The sequence below is a fragment of the Zalophus californianus genome, chromosome 10 (assembly GCF_009762305.2).
Source record: "Zalophus californianus isolate mZalCal1 chromosome 10, mZalCal1.pri.v2, whole genome shotgun sequence".
NCBI lineage: Eukaryota > Metazoa > Chordata > Mammalia > Carnivora > Otariidae > Zalophus > Zalophus californianus.
In genome coordinates, this window is record NC_045604.1 from 109,863,428 (window position 1) to 109,887,705 (window position 24,278).

The following is a 24,278-nucleotide window of genomic DNA, read 5'->3' on the forward strand; positions in this document are numbered from 1 at the left end:
GCCAGTGTTACCTCGTTCAGATCATTGCCTCTGTCCTGGTCTCAGTTGTTCTTGACGACACCCCTCCTTTCTGGCACACAAGGTGACCCAGGTTCAACCTCTGCTTTTCTTGACCTGAACCTGGAGTCACCCGCCTCTCCAGTGCACCTTATTTTCTTTTAGTGGGAATTCATACTGAGGCTGCTATTTCAAATTTGGTTTACAGGGGTTTTTTACTTCTTTCATTTTATGTTTGTACTTCTTTTCTCTTATGCTGAAAATCTTGATTCTACATAGTATTAATATAATGACTTGTTTTCTTTATCCTATATTATATACTTAATATTTCTAAAACAGCAGTCCATATTATTACCAATAAGGGTGGCTCAGTCGTTGGGCATCTGCCTTTGGCTCGGGTCATGATCCCAGGGTCCTGGGATCGAGCCCCGCTTTGCAGGGAGCCTGCTTCTCCCTCTCCTACTCCCTCTGCTTGTGTTCCCTCTCTCGCTGTGTTTCTGTCTGTCAGATAGATGGAATCTTAAAAAAAAAAAAAGGTTACTGAATACAGTCTAAGATTTATTGATAACTTTCTTGTCAGATTATATCAGATTAGGAATATGAAATCAAAATACTAAAAAGTCACTTGGAATAAGTGTGTGGTTATGCCATTAACCTGATAAACAGTGAAGTTTTGATATGATAAATGATAAACAAGTTTATAAATTTTGAGGTATTGGTTTTTGGGTTTTTTGTTCTAAGATTTATTTATTTGAGAGAGAGTGCCAGCAGGGGGCGGGGCCAAGGGAGAGGGAGACAGAATCTCAAGCAGACTCCCTGCCGAGCATGACTCTGGCTGGATCCCAGGACCCTGAGATCATGACCTAAGCCGAAATCAAGAGCTGGACACCTAACCAACTGAGCCACCCAGGCGTTACTTGGTTTTTGGTTTTTAATTTTTTTTTTTAAGTTTATTTAAGTAATCTGTACACCCAGTGTAGGGTCAAACTCATGACCCCAAGATCAAGAGCCACAGGCTCTTCCGACTGAGCCAGCCAGGTGCCCCTCTGTATAACCCTTGTTAATAGTCTTGACTGTCTTTCCTAATTTTATGTAAAAGTAAATATATCGGGGGGGGGTTGTTGGGGTGTTTTTGGTTTTGCCTATCTTTCTTGCCTGAAAGGTAGCACATTTTTCTGCCCCTTGCTTTTACTTTTTTTTTTTTTTTTAAGATTTTATTTATTTATTTGACAGAGCGAGAGAGCACAAGCAGGGGGAACAGTAGAGGAAGAGGGAGAAGCAGGCCCCCCCCTCCAAGCAGAGAGCCCGATGCGGGACTCGATCCCAGGACCCTGGAATTATGACCCAAGCTGAAGGCAGACGCCCAACCATCTGAGCCACCCAGGCGCCCCTGCCCCTTGCTTTTAAACTTAGCAGTGCATCCTGATGATCACTCTTAAGCAAACCAAAGGTTTTTCTTTCCTTTTAAAACTACCTAGTGTGCCATTGTCTGCAGTAGGGGTGTTGATTCAGTTATTCTCTTTAATGGACATCCAAGGTTGCTTCCATTGTTTTTTGCTATTATAAATAGTGCCATGACATTAAATAACCTTGAGCATACTGTATTTCCTATTTCTGCCCCAGAGTATCTTAAGAATACATTCCTATATGTGCTTTGGATGAATCAGAGTATCTAAATACTTAGGTACCGTGTTATATAATGCCAAGTTTCTTTTTTTTTTTTTTTTAAAGATTTATTCATTTATTTTGAGAGAGTGAGAGACAGAGACAGAGAGAGCACATGAGAGGGGGGAGGGTCAGAGGGAGAAGCAGGCTCCTCGCCAAGCAGGGACCCCGATGTGGGACTCAATCCCGGTACTCCAGGATCATGACCTGAGCCGAAGGCAGTCGCCCAACCAACTGAGCCACCCAGGCGCCCTATAATGCCAAGTTTCATCCGTAGTGGTTGTGTTGGTTTGCATTCTCACCAACAAAAGATGTTGTCAAACTTGGTTTTTACCCATTTGGTTTATTGTTTGCTTATGCTATTCTTTGCTATTCAAAAGTGTTGTTATGTACTTGTCTTTCCCCTTATTCCTTCTACATTTTGAATCAGATTCAAGAAAGTGTCCCTCATATTTTCTAGTATTTGTTTGGTTTCCTTTTTTATATTTAGCTTTCTTGTGCATTTTAAATTTACTCTGAGGTACCTTTTTAAGCTACTAAACTGTGTAACTGAAGAGATGATTACTCGTAATAGAGTTCTTTTATGTTTATGGAAATAAATGGTAAATGTTTGTGGCATCTTTACTAAATTTGTGTCTGTATGTATTGGTTTTGTTCTTCAGCATGAAGACTTTTTGCTTGCCCTGCAGATGAATGAAGAACAGTATCAAAAGGTAGTTTGAAATCTCACTAATTCATTTTTTCTGGGTATTTACGTGACCTGTTTTTCTTTATCAATTCCTGGTGGCAAACTGGTTCCCATATAACCTCCTGTTGATCTGCTGGGTTTATGGTTCAACCGAGTTACAGTTGGGTGCTTGAACCACAATGGGCACTCCTAATCCCAGACTGGGTCAGAGTTGAAGCAGAGATAACGACAGAGTTGTTTCTCTTAAAAAAAAAAAAAAAAACCTTTCCTGGAATCCATTGAATAGACTTTTAGAGGAAAATTTAGAATTCTGGTGTCAAAACGTTGGAAGAGATACGTCTAACCGCAGGACCAGGTTACTTTTGTCCACTGTCTGCTCTCCTCACCTCATGGCCTTTTCTAGCATAGTGGGAATGGACTGGGGGCTGGATCTGCCTCTGCCAATGAGAAGAGCAGATTTCATGGTGCTCCAGTACTGGAGGTTATGCTCTAGCTAGCTTCATGGCCCCGTAAGATAAAAGTGTGGGCTGAAACACAGCCCCCTCACATTCCTGCCTTCTAACGAGAAGAGCAAAATCCAACTTTGGAAGCTTTTTGGAATAACATCTCTCATGCCACTTGTCCCTGACTCTCATAGTCATATTAGCATCTGAGTATAGATGTTATGGTTCTGTTGGCACCATGGAACTCATGATATGATCACTTTATACAAAGGATGACTCCGAAGAATAAAAACCCATGAAAATTCTATCTTTAGTTATATATTGATATTTATACTAGCACCTCAAGCTAGATATACAGAGCAGAAAACAGCTCATCCGTGTCTTATGGCTTCTAGAGGTGGCTTTTGACCTCAGCGTGTGTTTGGGAATGGGGGAATATGAAACCTAGCTGCCCCTCTCCTTCAGTGTACAGCATCTCATGTGTCTCTGACGGCCTGCAGGACGGCCAGCTGATTGAGTGCCGCTGCTGCTATGGGGAGTTTCCATTCGAGGAGCTTACTCAATGTGCGGATGCTCACTTGTTCTGCAAAGAATGTCTCATCAGATATGCCCAAGAGGCAGTCTTTGGATCTGGAAAGGTGAGAATCATGTAATATTCCCACACGCAGGAAATGTTCACAGAGTATGAGACCCCATTTATAGAGAAGTGTAAATGCCTCATCGAATTGCTCTTTCTGGGGTGAGCTGTAGCTTTTAAGACATGCTGGTATGTGTGTGATTCCTAGACAGCCCCTGGCTGGTGTGATTGTGTTGGTTGTAAGCAGAGTAGATTTCTTGGGGAATGGCGCTGTTTATTCCAGGAGCACCGACTTCTTTACTCATCAATCCATTTTGTAATAAAAAATGAAAAGATCCTTGCAGCTGTTTGAATGAGAGTGCATTGTTGGGGTTTTTTTAAACAAGATTTTTAAAGGATTTTATAGTTGTATTAAAATGAACTAATATTGGGACACCTGGCTGGTTCAGTCAGAAGAACATGTGACTCTTGATTTGGAGGTCATGAGTTTGAGCCCCATGTTGGGGTAGAAGTTACTTAAAAATAAATTGGTAAACTTTAAAAAAAGATAAATAAAGAACTAGAGGCCTTTAAAAAAAAAATGAATAACTTTCCACTATCATATTTCTCTGTCCAAAGTTAGTATCTGTTGATACCAGCATAACGTAATATGAAAAGGAGTTTTGTTTTGTCTTAAACGATTAAAAACCAGAATTACTTTACTTTTCTTTTTTTTTTTCTTTTATTTATTTGACAGAGAGAGACACAGCCAGAGAGGGAACACAAGCAGGGGGAGTGGGAGAGGGAGAAGCAGACTCTGGCCGAGCAGGGAGCCCAGTGCAGGGCTCGATCCCAGGACCCTGGGATCATGACCTGAGCCGAAGGCAGAGGCTTAACGACTGAGTCACCCAGGCACCCCCAGAATTACTTTTCATAAATGCCTGACCAATAATCAAATCATTCAACATCAGTTAGTCTAAAGTCAGTTGCAGTTTAATCAAGAACAGAGTAACCGTTATGAGCAGAATAGTGTGGCAGGCAGAATAATGGTCCCCCAGAGATATCCCCATCCTCATCCCAGAACCTGTGGATGTGTTACCTTACATAACAGGGGAATTAAGGTTGCTAGTTGGGTGGCCTTGAAATGGGAAGAGTAGCCTGGATTATCCAGATGGGCCCAGTGTAATCACAAGGGTCCTTAAAAATGTACGAGAGAGGCAGAAGAGAAGTTGGACTGATGTGGCGTGAGAAGGACTCAGTGTGCTGCTGATGCCTTTGAAGATGACGGCCAGGGCCCGCTGGAGCAGCTGTCCCGGAGGCTGTCTTCCTTTCTCCTGGAAGAGTTTTAGTCCCTTGACTCCATCTGAAAGGGGTAGGATCCAGACAGAGGCTTTCCAAACAACCCCCTTGGTTTTAGTCTGTATTCCTGTCAGTCTCCTCTTCTACGACTCACCTTCGCCTTCCCCAAGGTCTAGACCTCCAACCTTTTCAGGGTCTCTGGAGGAAATCAACTCACTTCCCACAAATATCTCCTTTTCAGACACTGCACCATGACCTTCCTTGTTGCTCTCCACCTTACTGCAGTTTGGACTGATAGAGGCCCTCTGATGCTATATCACAGATGGACTTTGTGGGGTTTTATTATGCTTTCCTTGTCTTGAGTGTGGTCACTTTCTTAACCACTGTTTATCCGCTTCCCATTGAGGGAGGCATTGAACCACTGAAGCTTTTGTTTTTCTAAAAATTTGGTTGAATTTTCTTTCTTTAATTTAATTTTTTTTGCCTCCTGACATTATAATTCCAGTCAGAACTCAGCTGCATGGAAGGCAGTTGCACATGTTCATTCCCAACCAGTGAGCTGGAGAAGGTGCTTCCCCAGACCATCCTGTATAAGTACTACGAGCGGAAAGCTGAAGAGGAAGTTGCTGCAGCTTACGCCGATGAGCTCGTCAGGTGAGTTCTCAGAGTTGGAGAGAGTCATTGGTCACCTCATTCCCCATTATGAATATTGCCTGAACACTTTCATCAGATGATGAAAATCTGTAACAAAGCTGGATCTTACAGGTCTTCTGGCATTTTCTTCTGAGCAATAGGGAATAATTTTATTAATGGGAAAATCCACATTTCACATTTTTACTCACATTCCTTGGTACCTCTTAATCACTTGGCTTATGGGTACAATCGTTACGCACTGGGTTGGAGGATGGAGGAAAGGTGACACATGCGAGGAGTTCTCACAGAGGTAGGGGTGTATATGTATCGAGTGGTTTGCACTGAGGCGGGACCCAAAATGGCATCTGCATTTCCTGGTAAGAGCCAGCACAAAGGAGAGCCTCAGTCCGTGTTTTAATTAAAAAGGAGATATGGCTGTCCAGCTTAAAATTCCATATCAGTATGAACATGGAACCAATTTAATATTCTGAGTAATATTCCTTCTGCTGTTTTGATTGTAGGTGCCCCTCCTGCAGCTTTCCTGCTCTGTTGGACAGTGATGTGAAGAGATTCAGTTGTCCCAATCCTCGCTGCCGAAAGGTAGGGAAGCAAATTTTTTTCTAGATTTATTTGAATTTTGGTGCTACAGACTACACTGATGGCCAGGTATCTATTGGTTATCTGCGTGCTGACCTGTGAGAAGGGTTTGTGTGCTCTCCTTTTAATGAAAGCAAATGAAAATCAGTACTTGGTGAATCGTGGTTGATATGGTTGCAGAGATGGGGGTCACCTGTGGAATTCCAGTCAGAAGCTCTAGATTCCTATTGTAGGCCTTCTTCTTATGAGGGCAGATGTCGTAAAATATGAAGGGTTAAAGGCCTGGGCATCGTGTTGGCATCTCTGTTGCATCTGGTAGAATATTCACTAACTGTTCTTATAAGAACTGATTGTGTTGGGTGCCAAAGCCATCAAGTCATCGCGCAGCTGAAATCTTTTTTTTAACTAGACTCCCCTGTGAGCTAAGAATGTCTTAAAATGTGTCAGCTATTTACAAGCCACTTAGAGTTTTTAAGTGTCTAGCATCAACCTAGACAAGTATGTTTTAAGCCATTTTTCTAAAATAGCATGACCAGGGCGCTGGGTGGCTCAGTTGGTTAAACGTCTGCCTTCGGCTCAGGTCATAATCTCAGGGTCCTAGGATTGAGCCCTGTGTCGGGCTCCTTGCTGAGCAGGGAGCCTGCTTCTCCCTCTCCCTCAACCCCCCCACTGTCCTGTGCTCCCTCCCTCCCTCCCTCTCTCAAATAAATAAAGTCTTTAAAAAGAAATTAAAAATTAAAAAAAGAAAATAGCATGACCAGAGTTGAACATTTTATAATATTTTTGCCTTACTGCAGGAGTGAAGAAATGAAAGTAGTCATTAGGAAAGGAGGAAGAAACTAAACTAATGGACTAAATTTTATTCCTTTTGTTTTCAGCATTAACATTTCTTTGTAAAATCTGGGTGTATTCTTAGAATTTATGTGTCCATTTAATAATTTGTCCCCACCCTCAGGCTTTTGCTATAACAATTTTCCCAACAGTCTCTGGCTTTTGGAACTAAGTGGAGCACCTGACTGCCCTGTGTGCTCCTCATGCGCCCAGCACTGGAATGCCTGGGGAGGCAGTAGCCAAGGGAAGGAAAGGTTGGGTGGGGGGGAAAGTGAAGATGTTGGAGTGTGTTTAGGTCTGAAGATGAATAGCATCCTGAAGGCTCACCAGCTGGGTGGGGCCAGGCTATGCAGATCTTGAGCACTAGTCTAAGGTGGCAGAGGGGGAACGGCAAGGGGACTGAGATAACAGAGATCTCTTCAGCTGTTGTAGTCCAGGTCAGAGATGCACATCACTGCCAACTCCTGTGGAGTCTCCGTGAATTGCTAAGATGGAGCTGGGAACTACATTTCCTCCGAGAATTCCAAATCAGACTCTACTGATAAGTGTTCATAGACAATTTGGAAGGCCAAAGAGAAGGTGAGGCCATTATTCTCCCAAGACAGTTACAGGCAGTCCTAAGGACACACATGAGTCTGAAACAGTGTCCTGTGAGTGTCTTCAGAACATCAACCTGGGATGTCAGTGAAAGGGTCCCAGTGGCTTTTAAGATCTGAAGCAGAAACATCAAATATTTCGGCTTTCTCTCTGCGGAAGGGATATACATGCCTTGTTGAACTTGGAGGTGGCTGTGTAGCTTCTTTTGGTCAATGAAATGTCAGTGTGGATGAGGTCAGTCACTTGCAGAAAAAATGATAAAAACATGATTTGGGGTGATGTCAACAAGTAGGCAGCCCCAGACCCTCCTTCCCCAACCCCCTACGGAAACACTGATCAACATTACACAGACCAGTTCCCTTTGTGAGAAATTTAGAAACCCAGTAGGAGGCTCCTGCATTCCAGACAGTGCAAAGCCAGCTGCATTGAAGCCTGTAGGAAAATTCATGGAACTCACTTGCCAGAGACACTCCCATCTGCACATGTAGGAAACATCTAAATACTCGCTTTCCCCCCACACCCCCGCCCCCCGAGGGGAGAGAAAGGGAAGACTCGAACATAATCTAGCATTCAGTCTTCTTGGGCAGCTACCCAAGGGGCTGGCTTTTGTCTTTCCTGACTCTAAGCAGCACCAGGTTGGAGATTGCTGAGAACAAAGGCAACGTTTTATATATTTACTTATTTTAAGGAAGCTCTGTGCCCAACATGGGGCTTGAATTCATGACCCAGAGCTCCAAGAGTCACATGTTCTACCAACTGAGCTGCCAGGCGGCCCCAAAGGCAACATTTTAAGCTAACATACACTTGCTCACCATTGCCGTTGCCCTCAGTTTAGTGTGCAAAGAACTGGAGAAAACCCCCAACTCCCAGCTTCTCCCTGGGAAGGGAAAGAGTTGGAACATGTGTCCAGTGTTCTGGCCTTTGGGAGTACTGCCTAAAGGGCTGGTTATTGTCTCACCTGACTCAGTGCACTAACAGGATCCTGCGTACTCTAGATGCCTGGATGCCTCTGAGAACACTAGAGCTGGTAGGCTTGCTGCTGCCCCAAAGAACCCACAGTTCAGGTAGCTTTTCCCTTGGAGAAAGGAAGAGTGGAACCTGCACCCTATGCTCCAGCTTCTTGGGGGAGGAGGTTTTGAAGGGACTGGTTTCTTGCCCGCCTCAGCACTGATGAGAACCACTGTAGTCTGGCTGCCTGGGGGCTGCTGAGAACAAAAGGAAGTTGGACTGCTCCAGAGAAGCTGCAGTACTACAGACAGACACCAGAGGGAGGGAGAGACTATAAGCTCCTAAAAAAAGAAACTTAGCGAGACTTCCGTAATTGAGAATTTACACATGTTAAGTCCAGAGAAGACACCTCCAAAGTAAAGGCTCCCAGAATCTATAGCTAGGCTGGCTGGTGAAGGTCTTTCCCTGTACAAAGCCAGTGTGTAAAGACTGGGAGAGGTGACTGTTTCTTCAAATATGTGGATCCTGCCACAAAGCAACAAGGTACAGGAAGGAATACAGTCCAACCAAAGGAACAAAGTAGATCTCCAGAAAGGACACTAAAGGAAAGGAGATATGTATGTGAATTAACCTGATAGTTCAAAATAATCATCATAAAGATGTTCAACAAGCTTGGGAAAATGATATGTGAACAAAATGAGAATATCAACAAAGAGAAAATATTGAGAAGAGTCAAACAAAATTGAAGCTGAAGAATACAATAACTGATGGAAAATTTCACTAGAGGGATTCATCGTCAGGTTTGACCAAGCAGAAGAAAGAACCAGTGAACTCAAAGACAGGTCATTTGAAATTATCTAGTCAGAAGAACAGAAGGGGAAAAAAAAGAATGAAGAATAAGAAAGCTTGAGGTACCAATGGGAGGGACACCATCAAGTGAACCAGTGTATGTGCTGTAAGAGTTTCAGCAGGAGAAGAGAGAAAGAGACAAAGCTTATTTGAAAAGATAATGGCCAAAAACTTCTAAAATCTGGGAAAGGAAAATGGATATCCAGATTCAAGAAGCCAAATAGGCCCCAATAAAAATGAACCAACACAGTATAGGGGAGAGTTAATATTGTTAAAATGTCATACCTACACAATGCTACTTGTGATTTAATCACAATTCCTATGAAAATACCAACTGCTTTTTTTGAAGAAACAGAAAAAACAATCCTAAAATTCATACAGAACTGTGAAGAATCCCAAATAGCCAAAACAATCTTGAGAAAGAAGAACAAAGCTGGAGGCCTCATACTTCCTGGCTTCAAAGCATATTACAGAGTTACAGTAATCAAAACAGTATGGTACTGGCATAAAAACAGACCTACAGACCAGTGGAACCAAACAGAGAGCCCAGAAGGAAGCCCACACCTCTGCAGTCAGGGGCACCAAGATTACACCTTGGGGAAAGGTCGTTCTGCTTGACAAATGGTGCCAGACAAACATGACTGCCTGCAGAAGAATGAAATTGGATGTTATCATACACCAGAAAGATCAACTCAGAATGGATTAAAAACTGAAACATAACAATCTAAAATTCCTAGAAGAAAACATAGGAAGCTTCCTAACATTGGTCTTTGTAGTGATTTCGTGATTGTAACACTAATAGCACGGACAACAAAAACAAAAATAGATGAATGGGACTGCATCAGACTGAAAATCCTTTGCACGGCAAAGGAAACCATCAGCAGTGAAAAAGTAGCCTATGGCATGGGAGAAAGTATTTGTAAATTATTTCCCTGGTAAAGTGTTAATATCGGTAATACACAGGAAGTCCTATAACTCAGTAACAGCCAATCAGAAATAAGCCAATTAAAAAATGGGCAAAGAACTCAAACAGACATTTCTTCAAAGAAAACCTACAGTTGACCAACAGATATATGAAAAGGTGCTCAGCATCACTCATCATCAGGGAAATGCAAATCAAAACCACGGTGAGGTCATTTCACATCTAGGATGCTCACTAACACAAAAAAGGAAAAAAAATAATAAGTGTTGATAAGGATATGAAGAAATTGAAACCATTGTTCATTGTTGATGGGAATGTAAAACAGTACATCCCCTATGGAAACTAGTATGGAATGTCCTCAAAAAAAAGGGCGCCTGGGTGGCTCAGTTGGTTAAGCGTCTGCCTTTGGCTCAGGTCATGGTCCCAGGGTCCTGGGATCGAGCCCCACATCAGGCTCCCTGCTCCACAGGAAGCCTGCTTCTCCCTCTCCCACTCCCGCTGCTTGTGTTCCCTTTCCCTCTGCCTGCTGCTCCCCCTGCTTTCTCTCTCTCTGTCAAGTAAAATCCTTGAAAAAAAATTTTATTTTTTTAAAGATTTATTTGAGAGAGAGCACATGAGAAGGGGGAGGGTCAGAGGGAGAAGCAGACTCCCCACTGAGCAGGGAGCCCGATGCGGGACTCGATCCCAGGTCTTCAGGATCATGACCGGAGCTGAAGGCAGTCGCTCAACCAACTGAGCCTTTTTTTAAAAAATAGGGGCACCTGGCTGGCTCAGTTGGTGGAGCGTGTGACTCTTGATCTCAGGGTTGTAAGTCCCAACCCCACATTAGGTGTGGAGATCACTTAAAAATAAAATCTTGGGGCGCCTGGCTGGCTTAGTTGGTTAAGCATCTGACTCTTGATCTCAGCTCAGGTCTTGATCTCAGGGTTGTGAGTTCAAGCCCCTCATTGGGCTCTACACTGGGTGTGGAGGCGGGGGTGTGGGGGTAAATAAATAAAATCTTTTTTAAAAATTAACAAAACTACCATACAATCTAGTAATCCTACTTCTGAATATATGTCAATTGAAAACAGCATCTTGGGGCGCCTGGGTGGCTCAGTCATTAAACAGCTGCCTTCGGCTCAGGTCATGATCCCAGGGTCCTGGGATCGAGCCCCGCATCGAGCTCCCTGCTCCACAGGAAGCCTGCTTCTCCCTCTCCCACTCCCGCTGCTTGTGTTCCCTCTCTTGCTGTCTCTCTCTGTCAAATAAATAAATAAAATCTTTAAAAAAGAAAAAGGAAACAGAATTTTGAAGAGCTATTTGTACTCTTGTTCATTACATTATTGTTCATAATGGCCAAGATATAAAAGCAACCTAAATACTTATCCATGGATGAATGGCTAAAGGAGATGTCTTTCTATACAATGGAACATTAGTCAGGATTTGAAAAGAAAGAGATCCTGTCATGCTACAACATGGGTGAACCTTGAGAAATTATGCTAGTGAGATAAGCCTATCACAAAAAGACAAATTCTGTGTGATTCCACTTACTGCAGATACGTAGTCACTTACAGAAACAGAAAATAGAATGGTGGTTGCCAGGGGTTAGGGGAGGCGGAAACAGGGAGCTGCCATGCAATGGGTATGAAATTTCAGTCACCGAAGATGCAGAAGCTCTCGAGACCTGCTGTAAAACAGTGCATATATAGTTAGCAGTATTGTAGATTTGTTCGTGGGGTAGATTTCATATAGTGTGTTTTTTTAACACAAAAAAAGAGAGCTAATGATTCATTATCTCTTTTCCTTCTGCCAAGATGGACGCGTAGAAATAAGTCTGTTTTGAGCTACTGAAGTTTGAGTTTGTTCCAGCAGCATAACCTAGCATGTCCTGACTGATATCATGAGAACCAAAACAGATGATGGTGGTGGAAAAAAGGAACAGATTTGAAAGATAATGGGGAGATAGGATTAGAAGGAGATATTCTGATCGTAGGGGTGGGGAAAAGTCCAGATGACTCACTTCTCTGGTTTAGGCCACTGAGTGGGTGATGATACTATTCACACACAAGTAGAATAGAAAAACTGGGTGGCTCAGTTAGTTAAGCGTCCAACATTTGATTGTGGCTCAGGTCGTGATCTTGAAGTCATGAGATTCTGTCCCATGTTGGCCTCCACACTGGCCTGGAGCCTGCTTAGGATTCTCTCCCTCTCCCTCTCCCCTCCTCTCTTTTAAAAAAAGAATAGAAAAGATTGCAGGAGAGAATGTCAGTCGATTCTGTTTTAGATAGGTAGAGTTTTGAGGATGGAGGTGTTCAGTATGTGTATGTTTTGCTAATGCCTGGCACATAGTAGGTCTCAGTAATTACTTAGAAAGTGACTAGGGTCAGGAACATGAGGTAAGATCTAGGCTAGAGGAAAATTTTGTAGTCAGGAGTAAGAAGCATTGAAAGGAGGGAGCCCTGGGGACAGGTAACACAGCTGGGAGCACGGAAAGCCTGCAGCAGGGCATCTAGGAAGTAGGTCACAGGAGTTAGAGAATGCTGATAGCATTTTTTTTCCTAAAGATTTTATTTATTTGAGAGAGAGAGAATGAGAGATAGCATGAGAGGGAAGAGGGTCAGAGGGAGAAGCAGACTCCCCGCTGAGCAGGGAGCCCGATGTGGGACTCGATCCCAGGACTCCAGGATCATGACCTGAGCCGAAGGCAGTCGCTTAACCAACTGAGCCACCCAGGCGCCTGCTGATAGCATTTTGATTTAGAATCTCATCAGAATAGATGAGTTTGGGGAAATTAATATCATTAAAGTGAGCCCTGATAAGTTCAAAGTATATATTTCCATTTATTTCAGATCTTCTTGTGTCCCTTAGTAACGTTTTCCAGTAAAGAGAATGCATCATAAGGCATTCTCAATGATCGCGTGCTTCAGAACTTGACCCTCCCCGCAGATGAGAGCATCCACATTCTGGACGCTTTCCACCATTAGGGTAAGGTCTTCAGAGTTTGGCCCACTGTGGAAAATAAAGTGAAAACTGTCTCTTGGGAACCTGAGGCAGGGACAGCAGGTTCGGAAGTTCCCGCCCTGTTCTTCACAGGCAAGGGAGAGCTAAGTTGAATTAGGTCTAAGCTGGTCCCTCCTTATTAGGCGCTATGGTGAGTCGCCACTAGGTGGCACTGATACTCCATGAGGAACAGTTTTCTCTTGAGCATTTCAGAAGTATGTCAGTCAGCAAGACAGTGTCTCGTAAACAGAATTCTTTTAGGCTTAGTACCAAAGCAAACCACTATGTGCATTCAGAATTTAGTATCAGAGATGTCAGTGTTTTTAGAACCTATGCTTTTACCTTTTCCACTTAAACGAATTTTCCTTATGACATCGTTTCTTTTCAGCTAGATGGCTAAACCATCCGTTAATCCTTGAGGATTGCTAATGTTTAAGAAATGAGCCACAAGCTGATTTTTGGCCCGTGTGAGACTAAGGGCATCTGCTTCCTCATTGCAGTGTCTTTGCCAGTAATCTAAACTCCAGTTAGATTTCCAGGAACTTGTCACTCTGAGATGAGGCGTTTATATTAACGTATTATCTGGAGGCAGGCTTGAATGCCTGGAATCATTCCTCTAAAATCCCTGAAGAGAATAAGATACTGTATCTTTGATGAAATGCGGAGAGAGTCTTTGTTTCATTGATATGATGGAATGCTTTTGTCAAGGCCCTCAGTGCCCTGTGTGTTTGCAGATAAAGGATTCATCAGTTTGTTTTCAGCATGGTGCTTTTGGGAATGAATTGGATGTGTTTGGTGTGGGCTGCAGAGTGTTAGATAAAAGGAGATTTGTAAGCGATGCTTCTGGAATATTTATTCTGAGGGTCAGAATTTCCCTGTTGAGTCCTTCTCTACTTTTCCAGGATCATAGCTTTGCTCCATAAATTCAGAGGTTTGTACGTAGAGCTTTCCAGAAAGGTAGCCAGAGCTACAAGGTGGAGGTTTAAGACTATTCATGAAGTAAGCGCTAAGGGAGGGAGACCCATCAGGTGGTGAGACTTTAGTCGGAAGAACTGTGAAGGACACCTGGCTTGGTGTTCCTTAGTGAAGCCAAGGGGTGAGTGTGGCTGCGCGTCTTCCCGGTGTCACTTGTACTTGTTTTCCTGTGTCTTTCTCACCTTTCTTTCCTGTGCTTCTCGTTTCCTTTCCCCTCTCCTCTTTTTCTACCATTTCCAGGCCCCATCCTATCCTTTGTAGCATTCAGTATTACTGACTTCACAGCCCTGAAATATAACCAGAATTCACATCTGCAGTGAACCAGTTTGTTGCTAAAAAACAGGCATCTGCAGCCGCCTGCCGTAGCTGGACGGCCGCGTGAAGAGAATGTCAATGAGCCTGGACCAGCTGTCAGTGCCAGGGCGGCTCCAGCTGTGACAGTGGACGCTTGGCACTTAGTAGCAGCACTGCCGTTTGAGGCCCAGACCGTCAGCTGACTCCTGTGCTGAGCACAGGCGTTCACATTTATCTAGATCTGAATGAAGCTGGATCCTCTTGTTCCCACTATCAGGGAGGATCTTTATTCAGGAAGTTATGTTGACAAGAACTGAATGTTTGGGTAACAAAAGGATTTTTTAAGTCCCAGAATGAGCACTCATTCTCTGGCGTGGAAGTCCATGCTTCATAATGCAAGTCCACAAAATAAGTGGGGTGGGGTGGGAATTCCCTCCCGGGGATTTGGCCTGCCCCTGCTCACAAGGTGAGTCACTTCCTTCAGCACCGGAGGGTTCTGGAGGGTTCTGGCGGAATAGCTTAAGACCTCAGGCTGCGTGGTATGCAGGCATGTTGGGTAGGTGCCTCTCAGGGCTCTCAGCTCCCGGCATTCCCCCCAACCACCCTAGAAAGTGGCCTCTGAGGTATGGAGTGGAGTGACAGTATTTACCCAATGGTGAGAACCCAGAAGGAGGCCTCCCCGCCTCAGACACAGTCCCAGAGGAGATCCCAAGCAGCCTCCCTGTGAGCCGCCCTCCCGGCAGTCTTGGGTAGAGCTGGCATGGTGGCAATGAGGTTTCAGGATCTTTTTAACTTAATATTTTAGTCATTTTCCAGTTTTTAAAATTCCTCTTTTTAACTTAATATTTTAGTCATTTTCCAGTTTTTAAAATTCCTCATAGCAAACAGCATGGCGAATGTGTTCATCATAGGCTTCTTGATCCTTGGAAGATTTTGGTTGATAATTACACTTCATTACTTAATGTCTTCACACGCTAACATGTGATTAGAGAACCTGGTGTGGGGGAGGGGGGGAGGGGTGTGGGGGGGTGTTCCCGAGAAGAATAAAAACAACAAAAGGCAAATATTGCTTATCTCTTTTCCTATCCTGCCTTCCTAGTAAAAGTCATGTAAATACCGTATCTGTTGTTTGCAGCACTTACTTGAAAGGGAGCTAGGTATCTACCCAAGGGGAAGAAAGGTAAAATATACACGTGGGGGGCCGCCTGGCAGGCTCAGTCAGTAGAGCTTGCAACTCTTGATCTGGGGTCTTAAGTTAAAGCCCCACTTTGGATGTAGAGGTTGCTCAAAAATAAAAAAACTTTAAAAGTACATATACACACGGCACCTGGGGGGCTCACTTGGTGAAGCGTCTGCCTCGGGCTCCAGTCATGGTCCCTGGGATCATGTCCCACGTCAGGCTCCCTGCTCTGCTTCTCCCTCTGCACCTCCTCCCACTCATTCTCTCAATCCCTCTCTCTCTCAAATAAATAAAAACCTTTAAATATGTATACACACACACGGATACATACGTACACGGGCACAGGTTAAACGACAAAGCTGAGGGCGCCTGGGTGGCTCAGATGGTTAAGCGTCTGCCTTCGGCTCAGGTCATGATCCGAAGGTCCTGGGATCGAATCCCGCATCGGGCTCCCTGCTCAGTGGGGAGCCTGCTTCTCCCTCTGCCTCTCTCTCTCTCTGTCTCTCATGAATAAATAAATCTTTAAAAAAAAAAAAAAGACAAAGCTGATACGAATAAAACAGTTATTTTTGTTTCCCGTTAGTCCTACAGGAGTAGTTTCTATTCCTATATTGCATCTTTTCTGTCCCTTGATCCTGGGCACTAAGTAGTGAAAACGGCTGCAGGCCTGGCAGTGCTACGGGGCAGCCCCCCCAGCGGGCAAGGGAGTGCACCTCAGAGCCCAGGCGGGCCAGACAGGCTGAGCTGTTGTCGTGGACTCCGGTATTCGCCTATGTCCTTGACACCCCGCCTCCCCCCCAAGGTGGGTGTTTCTCTGCCTTGCCCCCACAGAACATTCCGGTGCTTCCTTTCTCACCCAGGGAAGCTGCTCTAAGATGGTTAAAATGTTGCTTTGTGTTCCTGCTCCGTCGGCAGTGCTCGGAACGACCACTTGTGCTGGGCTTTATTAGTAGGTTCTCAGTTTGGGGAGTTCGTTTGAAGACTGCTGCATGAGAAGCCCTCGCTGACGTGCCGCCCTGGAGCCAGCCCTGGGCTGGGCGCCGCCGGGCTACAGGGAGCGAGGTGCCCGTGCCACACCTGTGCTGCAGCTCAGAACACAGTCTGGTGGTGTGGTGAAGACGAGGGATTTCGATGTTAAACCAGCTCGGGCTTCCGTTCCAGCTCTGCCCCTTCTTGCCTTTGTGACTGAGGGTAAATACATCCCCTCCCTGAGCCACAATTTTTAAATCTGTAAAATGAGAACAGTTGCACCTACCTCGCAGACCTCTGGTGAAACGTCAGTGGCTTGTCAGTCGTGTCTCATAAAGCGGGGGCGGAGGCGCAGACAGCCTGATGTAGGGGAAGCGTCTGTGCCTGGCATGTCTTAGGTCAGGAAACAGTAGCTGCTGCACAGGGAAGGCACAGCCTGATGCCAACAGTGCGTGCAGGTGAGGAGTTCCTAGAAAGGAACTTCTCCCAGATGTCTAAAGTCTCCCAGAGGAGTGTGGAATTCCCCTAAGGTGGGCAGATGTAAAGTCACATCAGGGACCTAAAGATGACTTCTCCCAGACCTTAGCTTTTCAAATCATGGACTCAGAAAACTCTTTTCTTACTAGCATGCCACAGTGGAAGGGGGATAGATTTTTTTAAGCTAAGTTTTGTGCTAATATACTCTGTAAGAAATGACTGCTCTCACTTTAGCCCACATTGTTCAAGTTCAGAGAAGGACCTGGGCTACCCTGGGGAGAGCTGTGTCCTAATGAAGGCTACCTCTGTCCTGCAAGTCTCAGTTGCTTGGTCCACAGCACTGCTGTGTCTCTCCTTTTGGATGTCTCATTGGTTTGTTGTTTTGTTTTTATCCCTTTCTGAAAAGATTGGCATCTCAGGGAATATTTCAAGAGATGAGTGTAGGAAGGACCTAGAAAAATGATTATTTTACTAGAGGACTCAGAATTAGTGACAAAGTGAAAATGGCCATGCTTTGTCTCCATGACTCATGGGCTGTGTTTTTTGTCGTCTTAGGAAGGTGCTGATCTTTGAGTCTTGACCACCGCACCCACCCCCCAGTGCAGCAGGGCAGGCCTGGAGGCTGGGGCTGCTCACCTTTCACTGTCCTTGTAATGAAAGGACATACCTCCTTGTCTCTCGTTTGTTTGGGTTTCTACTAAGATATGTTGTCTACAGTATGTAAAGAGACTGAGAGTTTTTAACAGACTTGGATGGGCACGTTATTAAAATTGAAACACTGACCCTTTCTCGTGATTTTTGTGGCCACCATGAGCCATTGCTTATCAGACTCACCACAGCCTAGCCCTGTTCACAAACCATATGGGGATCATAAGCTTTGAGTGCCTATCTTTCTGGAAACCACATATTATTTGTTTAGTGCCTTCATATGTTTTGTTAAAATAACTTAATGGTTTTTTTGTGTGTGCCTGTGGCCTCATCAAAGGAGAGATGCAGGGGCGCCTGGGTGGCTCAGTTGGTTAAGCGACTGCCTTCAGCTCAGGTCATGATCCTGGAGTCCCAGGATCGAATCCCACATCGGGCTCCCTGCTCAGCAGGGGGTCTGCTTCTCTCTCTGACCCTCTTCCCTCTCCTGCTCTGTCTCTCATTCTCTCTCAAATAAATAAATAAAGTCTTTAAAAAAAAAAAGAGATGCATTTTGATTCAAAGTCTTTAGAAATTTCATGTTAAAAATCCCCGAGTTGACGTCTACAAAATATCTTTATAGTCATTGGCCGCGTTTTTGTCTATTCACTAATTGTGTGACCAGGTGTCAGCATTTTAATTTAAATTGTTTTACTGATTCTCACTGTAGTGTCCTTGGAGGAGTGTGTGCATGCATCACACGGGCATGTGTGTACATCGTGTGTGCATGTGTGGTATACATGTGTGTGTTGGAGCACAGAACCTTCGTGTCCCCTCTTTGCGTTCTCAACACAGAGCACTGCAGGGCTTCCACCCTTGCAGGTAGAGGAGAAATTGTTGCTATGGTAATAACACAGGCATGAAAACACCCCATCTCCCTGTGGGTGTCTGTGTCAGGGAGGAGGAATGTGGGCAAGGGAAACAGGAGCAAAAAGGAATGCTTAAAGCAGAGTGGAGCCGTCGCAGGGTGGAATTTCTCGTTTGTACTGTTGGATTCAAGGTCATTTTCCTATTGCTGTGTAGTGCCTGAGCAATGTAAATGGCGTTTTACCATCCAGTGTCCTCCCTGACGTTGAGACAAACATACAGAGAATGAGGACTTCTCTAGTCCCCAGAGGCTGCATGGCCCTCTCCCAGACCACGATTAGAAATGCATGTCTGTATCTGTGAGCCAGTTTACTGTCCTAAGTGGGATTAACTGCCCAGACCCAGAACCCATCGCCCTTTGTCTCCACGGTAGCAGGCTCAGGAACCAGCCCTGCCATCTTGAAACCTAATGGCATCTGTGCACTCTGTATCTGCACCACATACCAGTGCTCCTTGAGAAAGTCGCTCAGAATGACCTTGGTGACTAGGATGAGCACTGACAAAGTCCAGTCTGCCGAGGTCAGGGTGAGAAGCCACAGTTCTTTTGCCGTTCTGTCAGAAAGAGCAGAGGCAGTTAGGGTCCTGTGAGGTGGGGGTTTGGCACCTTAAACAAGCAGATGTTCAGGGGCCTACCAGTGGAGCTCTTACCAGTAGCCTCTTTTTTTTTTTTTTTAATTTTTCTTTTCTTTTTTTTTTTTAAAGATTTTATTTATTTATTTGAGAGAGAGAGAATGAGAGACAGAGCACAAGAGGGAAGAGGGTCAGAGGGAGAAGCAGACTCCCCACTGAGCAGGGAACCTGATATGGGACTCGATCCTGGGACTCCAGGATCATGACCTGAGCCGAAGGCAATCGCTTAACCAACTGAGCCACCCAGGCGCCCCTACCAGTAGCCTCTTTAGGGACTTTCTGCTCCTTGTCTGCTCAGTCACAGCTAACAGGGGACATCAGGAGTCAAATCCAGGGCTGCCTTACTTGGTATTACGTGGTTTTAGGTGTGATTCAGGTACGGTTGGCTGGTTTTAAGAGTCCTTATCTTTTAGAGATACAAACTGAAATGCTTACAAATGAAATGATATATCATCTGGGATTTGCTTTTAAAAATACACTGGGCAAGAGAGGATGGGAGAGTAGATGGGGTACAAAAAGCTAATTAGCCCTGAGTTGATAATTATTAAACCTGAGGGATGGGTAGATGGGGACCCATCACTCATGTTTATTGCCTACTTCTTTGTATATTTAAAAAGTTAATTTTTAAAACACCATATTGAAAAAACTTAGTTCCACTTGACTTTTCTATTGTCTGTCTTCTTTCCTACTTTGTTGCTTTGAGGGCATCTCACTTTTGGGACCTGCAATGACCTGTACTCAGATGTCCAATTCTGTGGCATGGTCACTTTAAGAGATGAGGGAAATTTGTTACGTAATAGGAAAATGTCAACAGCTTTTAGTGGGAAGATAAAAGGGCTGGTCATTTTGGAGGAGGGAAGGTTTTGTGGGCGTGGAGGGGTGGTCCTCAACTTGTACAAGATTCTTCTGTAGGAGTGGTTTTGACTTAGTGTTTCCAGCTTCCCTGAGTAAAAAGACTTCAGCTACCCAGAAGGAATCCAAAATGGATCCCTAGACCCTCTGTAGCCAGTGAAACAGGTTCTGGGAACCTGGGGCCCGGTGTCGAGGCCCTGCACCGAAGCCCCGCTGGAGGCTTTTGGACAGCTCTGGATAGGCTCCTTTTCTCTGGAATGACTTCCAGCATATGGTGCAGCTTCAAGGCCAGAGAAGAGACCAGACGACCTTTCAAGTGTCCTTCCAGTCCCGAAGTCCCTGGTTTCCAATACTGAGGGTTTTCAAACTGGTGTTGGTATTTGCTTTCCAAAGAGAAATAGGCTGAGTTTCTCAGATCAAATCCCTATGGCCTCATAAAAGCACTTCGGTTTTATTTTCCATCAGAAATTCGTATGAGAAAGGGTTTTAAGTTTCAAAAGTTCCCTATACCTGAGAAGCTGATTGAGAGTCTAGCCCAAAGAGAGTGATGTGTAGACCACAATTTTTTCTTCTCTTGTTTTGACTGTAGTTTGTCCTTTCCCCATCCTGACCCTCTTCAGTGAGATTTCGCTGCTCCAAACATCTCCAGTTTCCACAATCCTCTTAGCGCCCAGGCCCTCTCACGTCCCATAAAAACCACCTCCTCTTCTCTCCTGAGGCCAGCGCCTGCTCTCACCTCCCCTGAGCTCTCCCAGCATGGGTCTTCTCTCCAGGCAGACCCTGTGCCCCTGACCCTCTGTCACCATGGCCCGGTCTGCTGTGCAGTGCTTCCCTCTCCCCTGCATTCCTCCTTTAGACTCACTCCTTCCGAAAACTTTTGCCTTGCTGTCTCAGCTGCTCCCTCAGCATAGGCTTGTGCCAACACAGGCTGGTTGGCCTTGATTGGAACTTGGTCATTCGTTTAGCAGATTTTTATTGAGTATTGCTATGCCTGAAGATACAAAATAGGCAGCAACAGCCCTACCCTGAGATCTGGATCAAGGGAGGCCAACTCCTTGTGCAGATAGCTCAATAGTGAGGTGGTGACAGGAACTGCTGGAGGGAGCCAGAGGGAGGGGACAGTCCTTTGGGCGCAGTCCGGAAACACTTCATGAAGGAGCTGGATCTTGACCTGACAGAGTCCTAACGGGACCTGATGGGTGCGGCTAGACCGCTGTTCCTGGCCCAGGAAGTGACACAGAGAGAGCTCTCCGGGGCTCAGCGGTAGACCTGTGTGACGGAACAGGAGGACAGATGGACTTCGGTTCGAAAAGGACACCCCAGGGTGCTATTGCAAGCCTGCTGTAGGGATGGTGTGATCAAAGTGCTGGTGGGAGGGTGGATTTGGAGAGCCACAAAAGAGGACATGGGGGTGGGGAGAGATTAAACAAGGGCGGGGTGGCAGCTGGAACATCTGGTCGTTTCTGGTGACCTAGTGACCCAAGACCTGGGGATGCACAGTGCTCTTGTGGTCCTTGGTTAACAAAGCCTCCAGTCCCAAAACCCATTTGTGCAGTGCTGTGGACGTTTGCTAGCATTCTAGAAGGCTAGCAGTCTTCTCCAGAGGGCCTCGGTGGAAGTGAATGGGCCTGGAGAAACACCAGTCTTCTGAGGGCTGACTGGGGGGCCGGAGGGGAGTGGTGGCAGCAGTCGAGAGCAACGGTAGAGGCAGCCAGTTCATGGTTGGCAGTGGATCCCGGGAATACGTGTGCAGGCGGCTGGCAGTCCCTGGAGCACACACCTCCCCTGCTGGTAGAGGGGGGTGGTCGAGGGGGTGCTGTGGTGGGGGGTTCTGCAGTGCTGGCTACAGGAAAACTGGACATTTGGCTCTTCATTTAGTGGCTGCTACTTTGCTCCAGTTCCATGGCCAGCATGTTTTTTTTAGTCCTTGGATGCCTTAAAATATGGAAGAAACCATGTAAGCATCACAAGTTTTCCCCCACCCATTTAAAAAAGGCTTGTTTTCCAGCTGAAAGCATGTTGGATAAGCTTAATTTCTCTCACTCAGATAAGCTTAATTTCCCTAACTCCGATGTGCATACAGAGAATTGCCTAATTTTCCTTTTGCAACATGTTTTCCCAGCTGCTGGGAGGCCTGTTTTTTTTTTTTTTTTTTTTTTTTTTTTTCTGTGAGCCTCCTGACAGAAATGCAAACAATTTAAGGCCCTCTGGTACCAACTGCTGTTTATTACCCCAGGGACTTGGATATTGGTGTGTTTTCCCAGGAATGTATTTATCTGGAGTCAGTGGCTACTCCCCCATCCCTCTGAGCCATACGGGAGACGGGGATCAGGCTGGGCTGGGCTGGGCTTCAGCAACAGCTGCAGCCCCTCCTTTGAGCAAGGTCACCTCCCTGCTCAGCTCCAGTCTCACAGCCTCGTTGTGCTAGGAAATGAAACCATTCCTTGCATGTGATCTTATTGGAATCCTGTTTTCTGGGGCACCTCTCTTAGATCTTCCAGCAGAACACAGACAGCTTTTTTATACCTTGTTTTGTCAAAAGTGCATTTCCACCAAAATAAGGCTTGATGCTGTTCATAAGTAAACACATCCCCTTGCAGGCAAGGCAAGGAAGGAATGCATCTGGGAGCAGTTGGGCTGGGTTTGCTTTTCCCCTGCTGAATGCCTGGCGTGCACTGTCCATCCAAGGGTGGCTGAGGGGAGAACGCTTTATTCTATTGCTGCCAAAACCACAACAAATGACAACTTTCCGTTCTGTCATCTCTCTCAGCTCCACTGCTGGGCAAGCAATTCATTTTTCTACCATAAAAGGGCAACGAAGCCTGTGTAGAGCCGGGGTGCCTTCTGCACTGCAGTGAGAAAGCAGAAGACAACCGGGGAGAGAGCTCAGCGGGGCTTCTGCCGAGCACACCTCCTGCTTAGGCCAGGCTTCAGGGTGGTGGCAGCAGTCGAGAGCGGGGAGTTGGAGGCATGCCATCTGATTGGGCACAGTGAGGTCAGAACAGGCGTGGGTATCCTTGGCATCTCATGCTCATCTAGTGGGACACATGAATGTGTGGTTCAAACCCTGTTCAGAGGGGGCGCCTGGGTGGCTCAGATGGTTAGGCGTCTGCCTTCAGCTCAGGTCATGATCCCAGGGTACTGGGATCGAGTCCTGATCGGGCTCCCTGCTTGGTGGGGAGCCTGCTTCTCCCCCTGCCTCTGCCTCTCTCTCTCTCTCTCTCTCTCTCTCTGACTCTCATGATTAAATAAATAAAACATTAAAAAAAAAAAAAAAAACCCTGTCCAGAGGAACTGCACCAAGCCTGCCTGGGTGGTTCTATAATACTGGTATCTGGTTTTCTTGATTTGTAATTGCAGGTGCTGGGTTTATAAGGGGTACCTGGGAGATCGTATAGCTCCGACACCTTCATTGTACAGATAAAGGGAAGAGGTTAAATGCGAGGTTTACGTAGCTTGAGGAAATCCTCCAACTTCTGTCTTTCCAGTTATACGTGGAGTCTGGATTCCGGGATAGTTCTCTAATCTGTATATGTCCTCAGTTGTCCATTAGTATACAGTTTGCCTCCATTAATGGTGGGCCATGGAGACCCGGACTAATAGAAATACAGTTCTTAACTGGTGGGTTTATGTGTCAGTCAGCCAGGGCCTTCCAGAAAGTGTCTATTCTTGGGCGCCTGGGTGGCTCAGATGGTTAAGCGTCTGCCTTCGGCTCAGGTCATGATTCCAGGGTCCTGGGATTGAGTCCCGCATCGGGTTCCTTGCTCAGCAGGGAGTCTGCTTCTCCCTCTCTCTCTGCCTCTCCCCCTGCTTGTTCTCTCTCTGTCTCTCTTGCAAATGAATAAATAAAAAAATCTTAAAAAAAAAAAAATCTATTCTTTGTAGTGTTGTTAGCTGTAAAATTCATGGACCCTTTAGGTGATTGTAAAAATAAATGTCATTCAAAATCAGTATAGGGGTAGGTAGAAAGCAAACATTTAGCTATTTTGACAACATTAGAGTGGCTGCAGAATTCCCCCCCCCCCCACCCCACCCCATACAGCCTGGTGAAGAAACCAGAATACCAGCTCAGCACACATTGAGCAGGAGCCCCACGCCACAATATGGCCACCGGTGCAGACCTCTGCCCCGGGCCTCTGCCTTCTCTTGGAGCGGCCACTGCCCTGGAGAGAGCAGGTTCTCAGATTGAGCTGAGAACTGTGCTTTTTGCCTGATTCTCTTATAGGTTTTCCTGTAAAGAACTAAGATTTGTCATTTACACTTAACTCTTTTGTTTTTAAGATTTTATTTATTGCTTTGAGAGAGCACGCGCAGGAGCAGCGGAGGGAGAGGGACAAGCAGAC

General features: G+C 45.5%; 1 protein-coding gene across 7 annotated transcripts in view; it reads left to right on the top strand.

The window, feature by feature from the left end:
* Window positions 1-24,278, top strand: part of RNF216 (ring finger protein 216) — a 151,147-nt gene that overhangs the window by 57,355 nt on the left and 69,514 nt on the right. For all 7 annotated transcript variants that reach the window (XM_027610514.2, XM_027610518.2, XM_027610521.1 and 4 more), the window contains 4 exons: window positions 2,325-2,375; window positions 3,294-3,431; window positions 5,154-5,302; window positions 5,803-5,881. In XM_027610514.2, coding sequence (XP_027466315.1) covers window positions 2,325-2,375; window positions 3,294-3,431; window positions 5,154-5,302; window positions 5,803-5,881 — 417 coding nt within the window. The remainder of the gene's footprint in view (window positions 1-2,324; window positions 2,376-3,293; window positions 3,432-5,153; window positions 5,303-5,802; window positions 5,882-24,278) is intronic.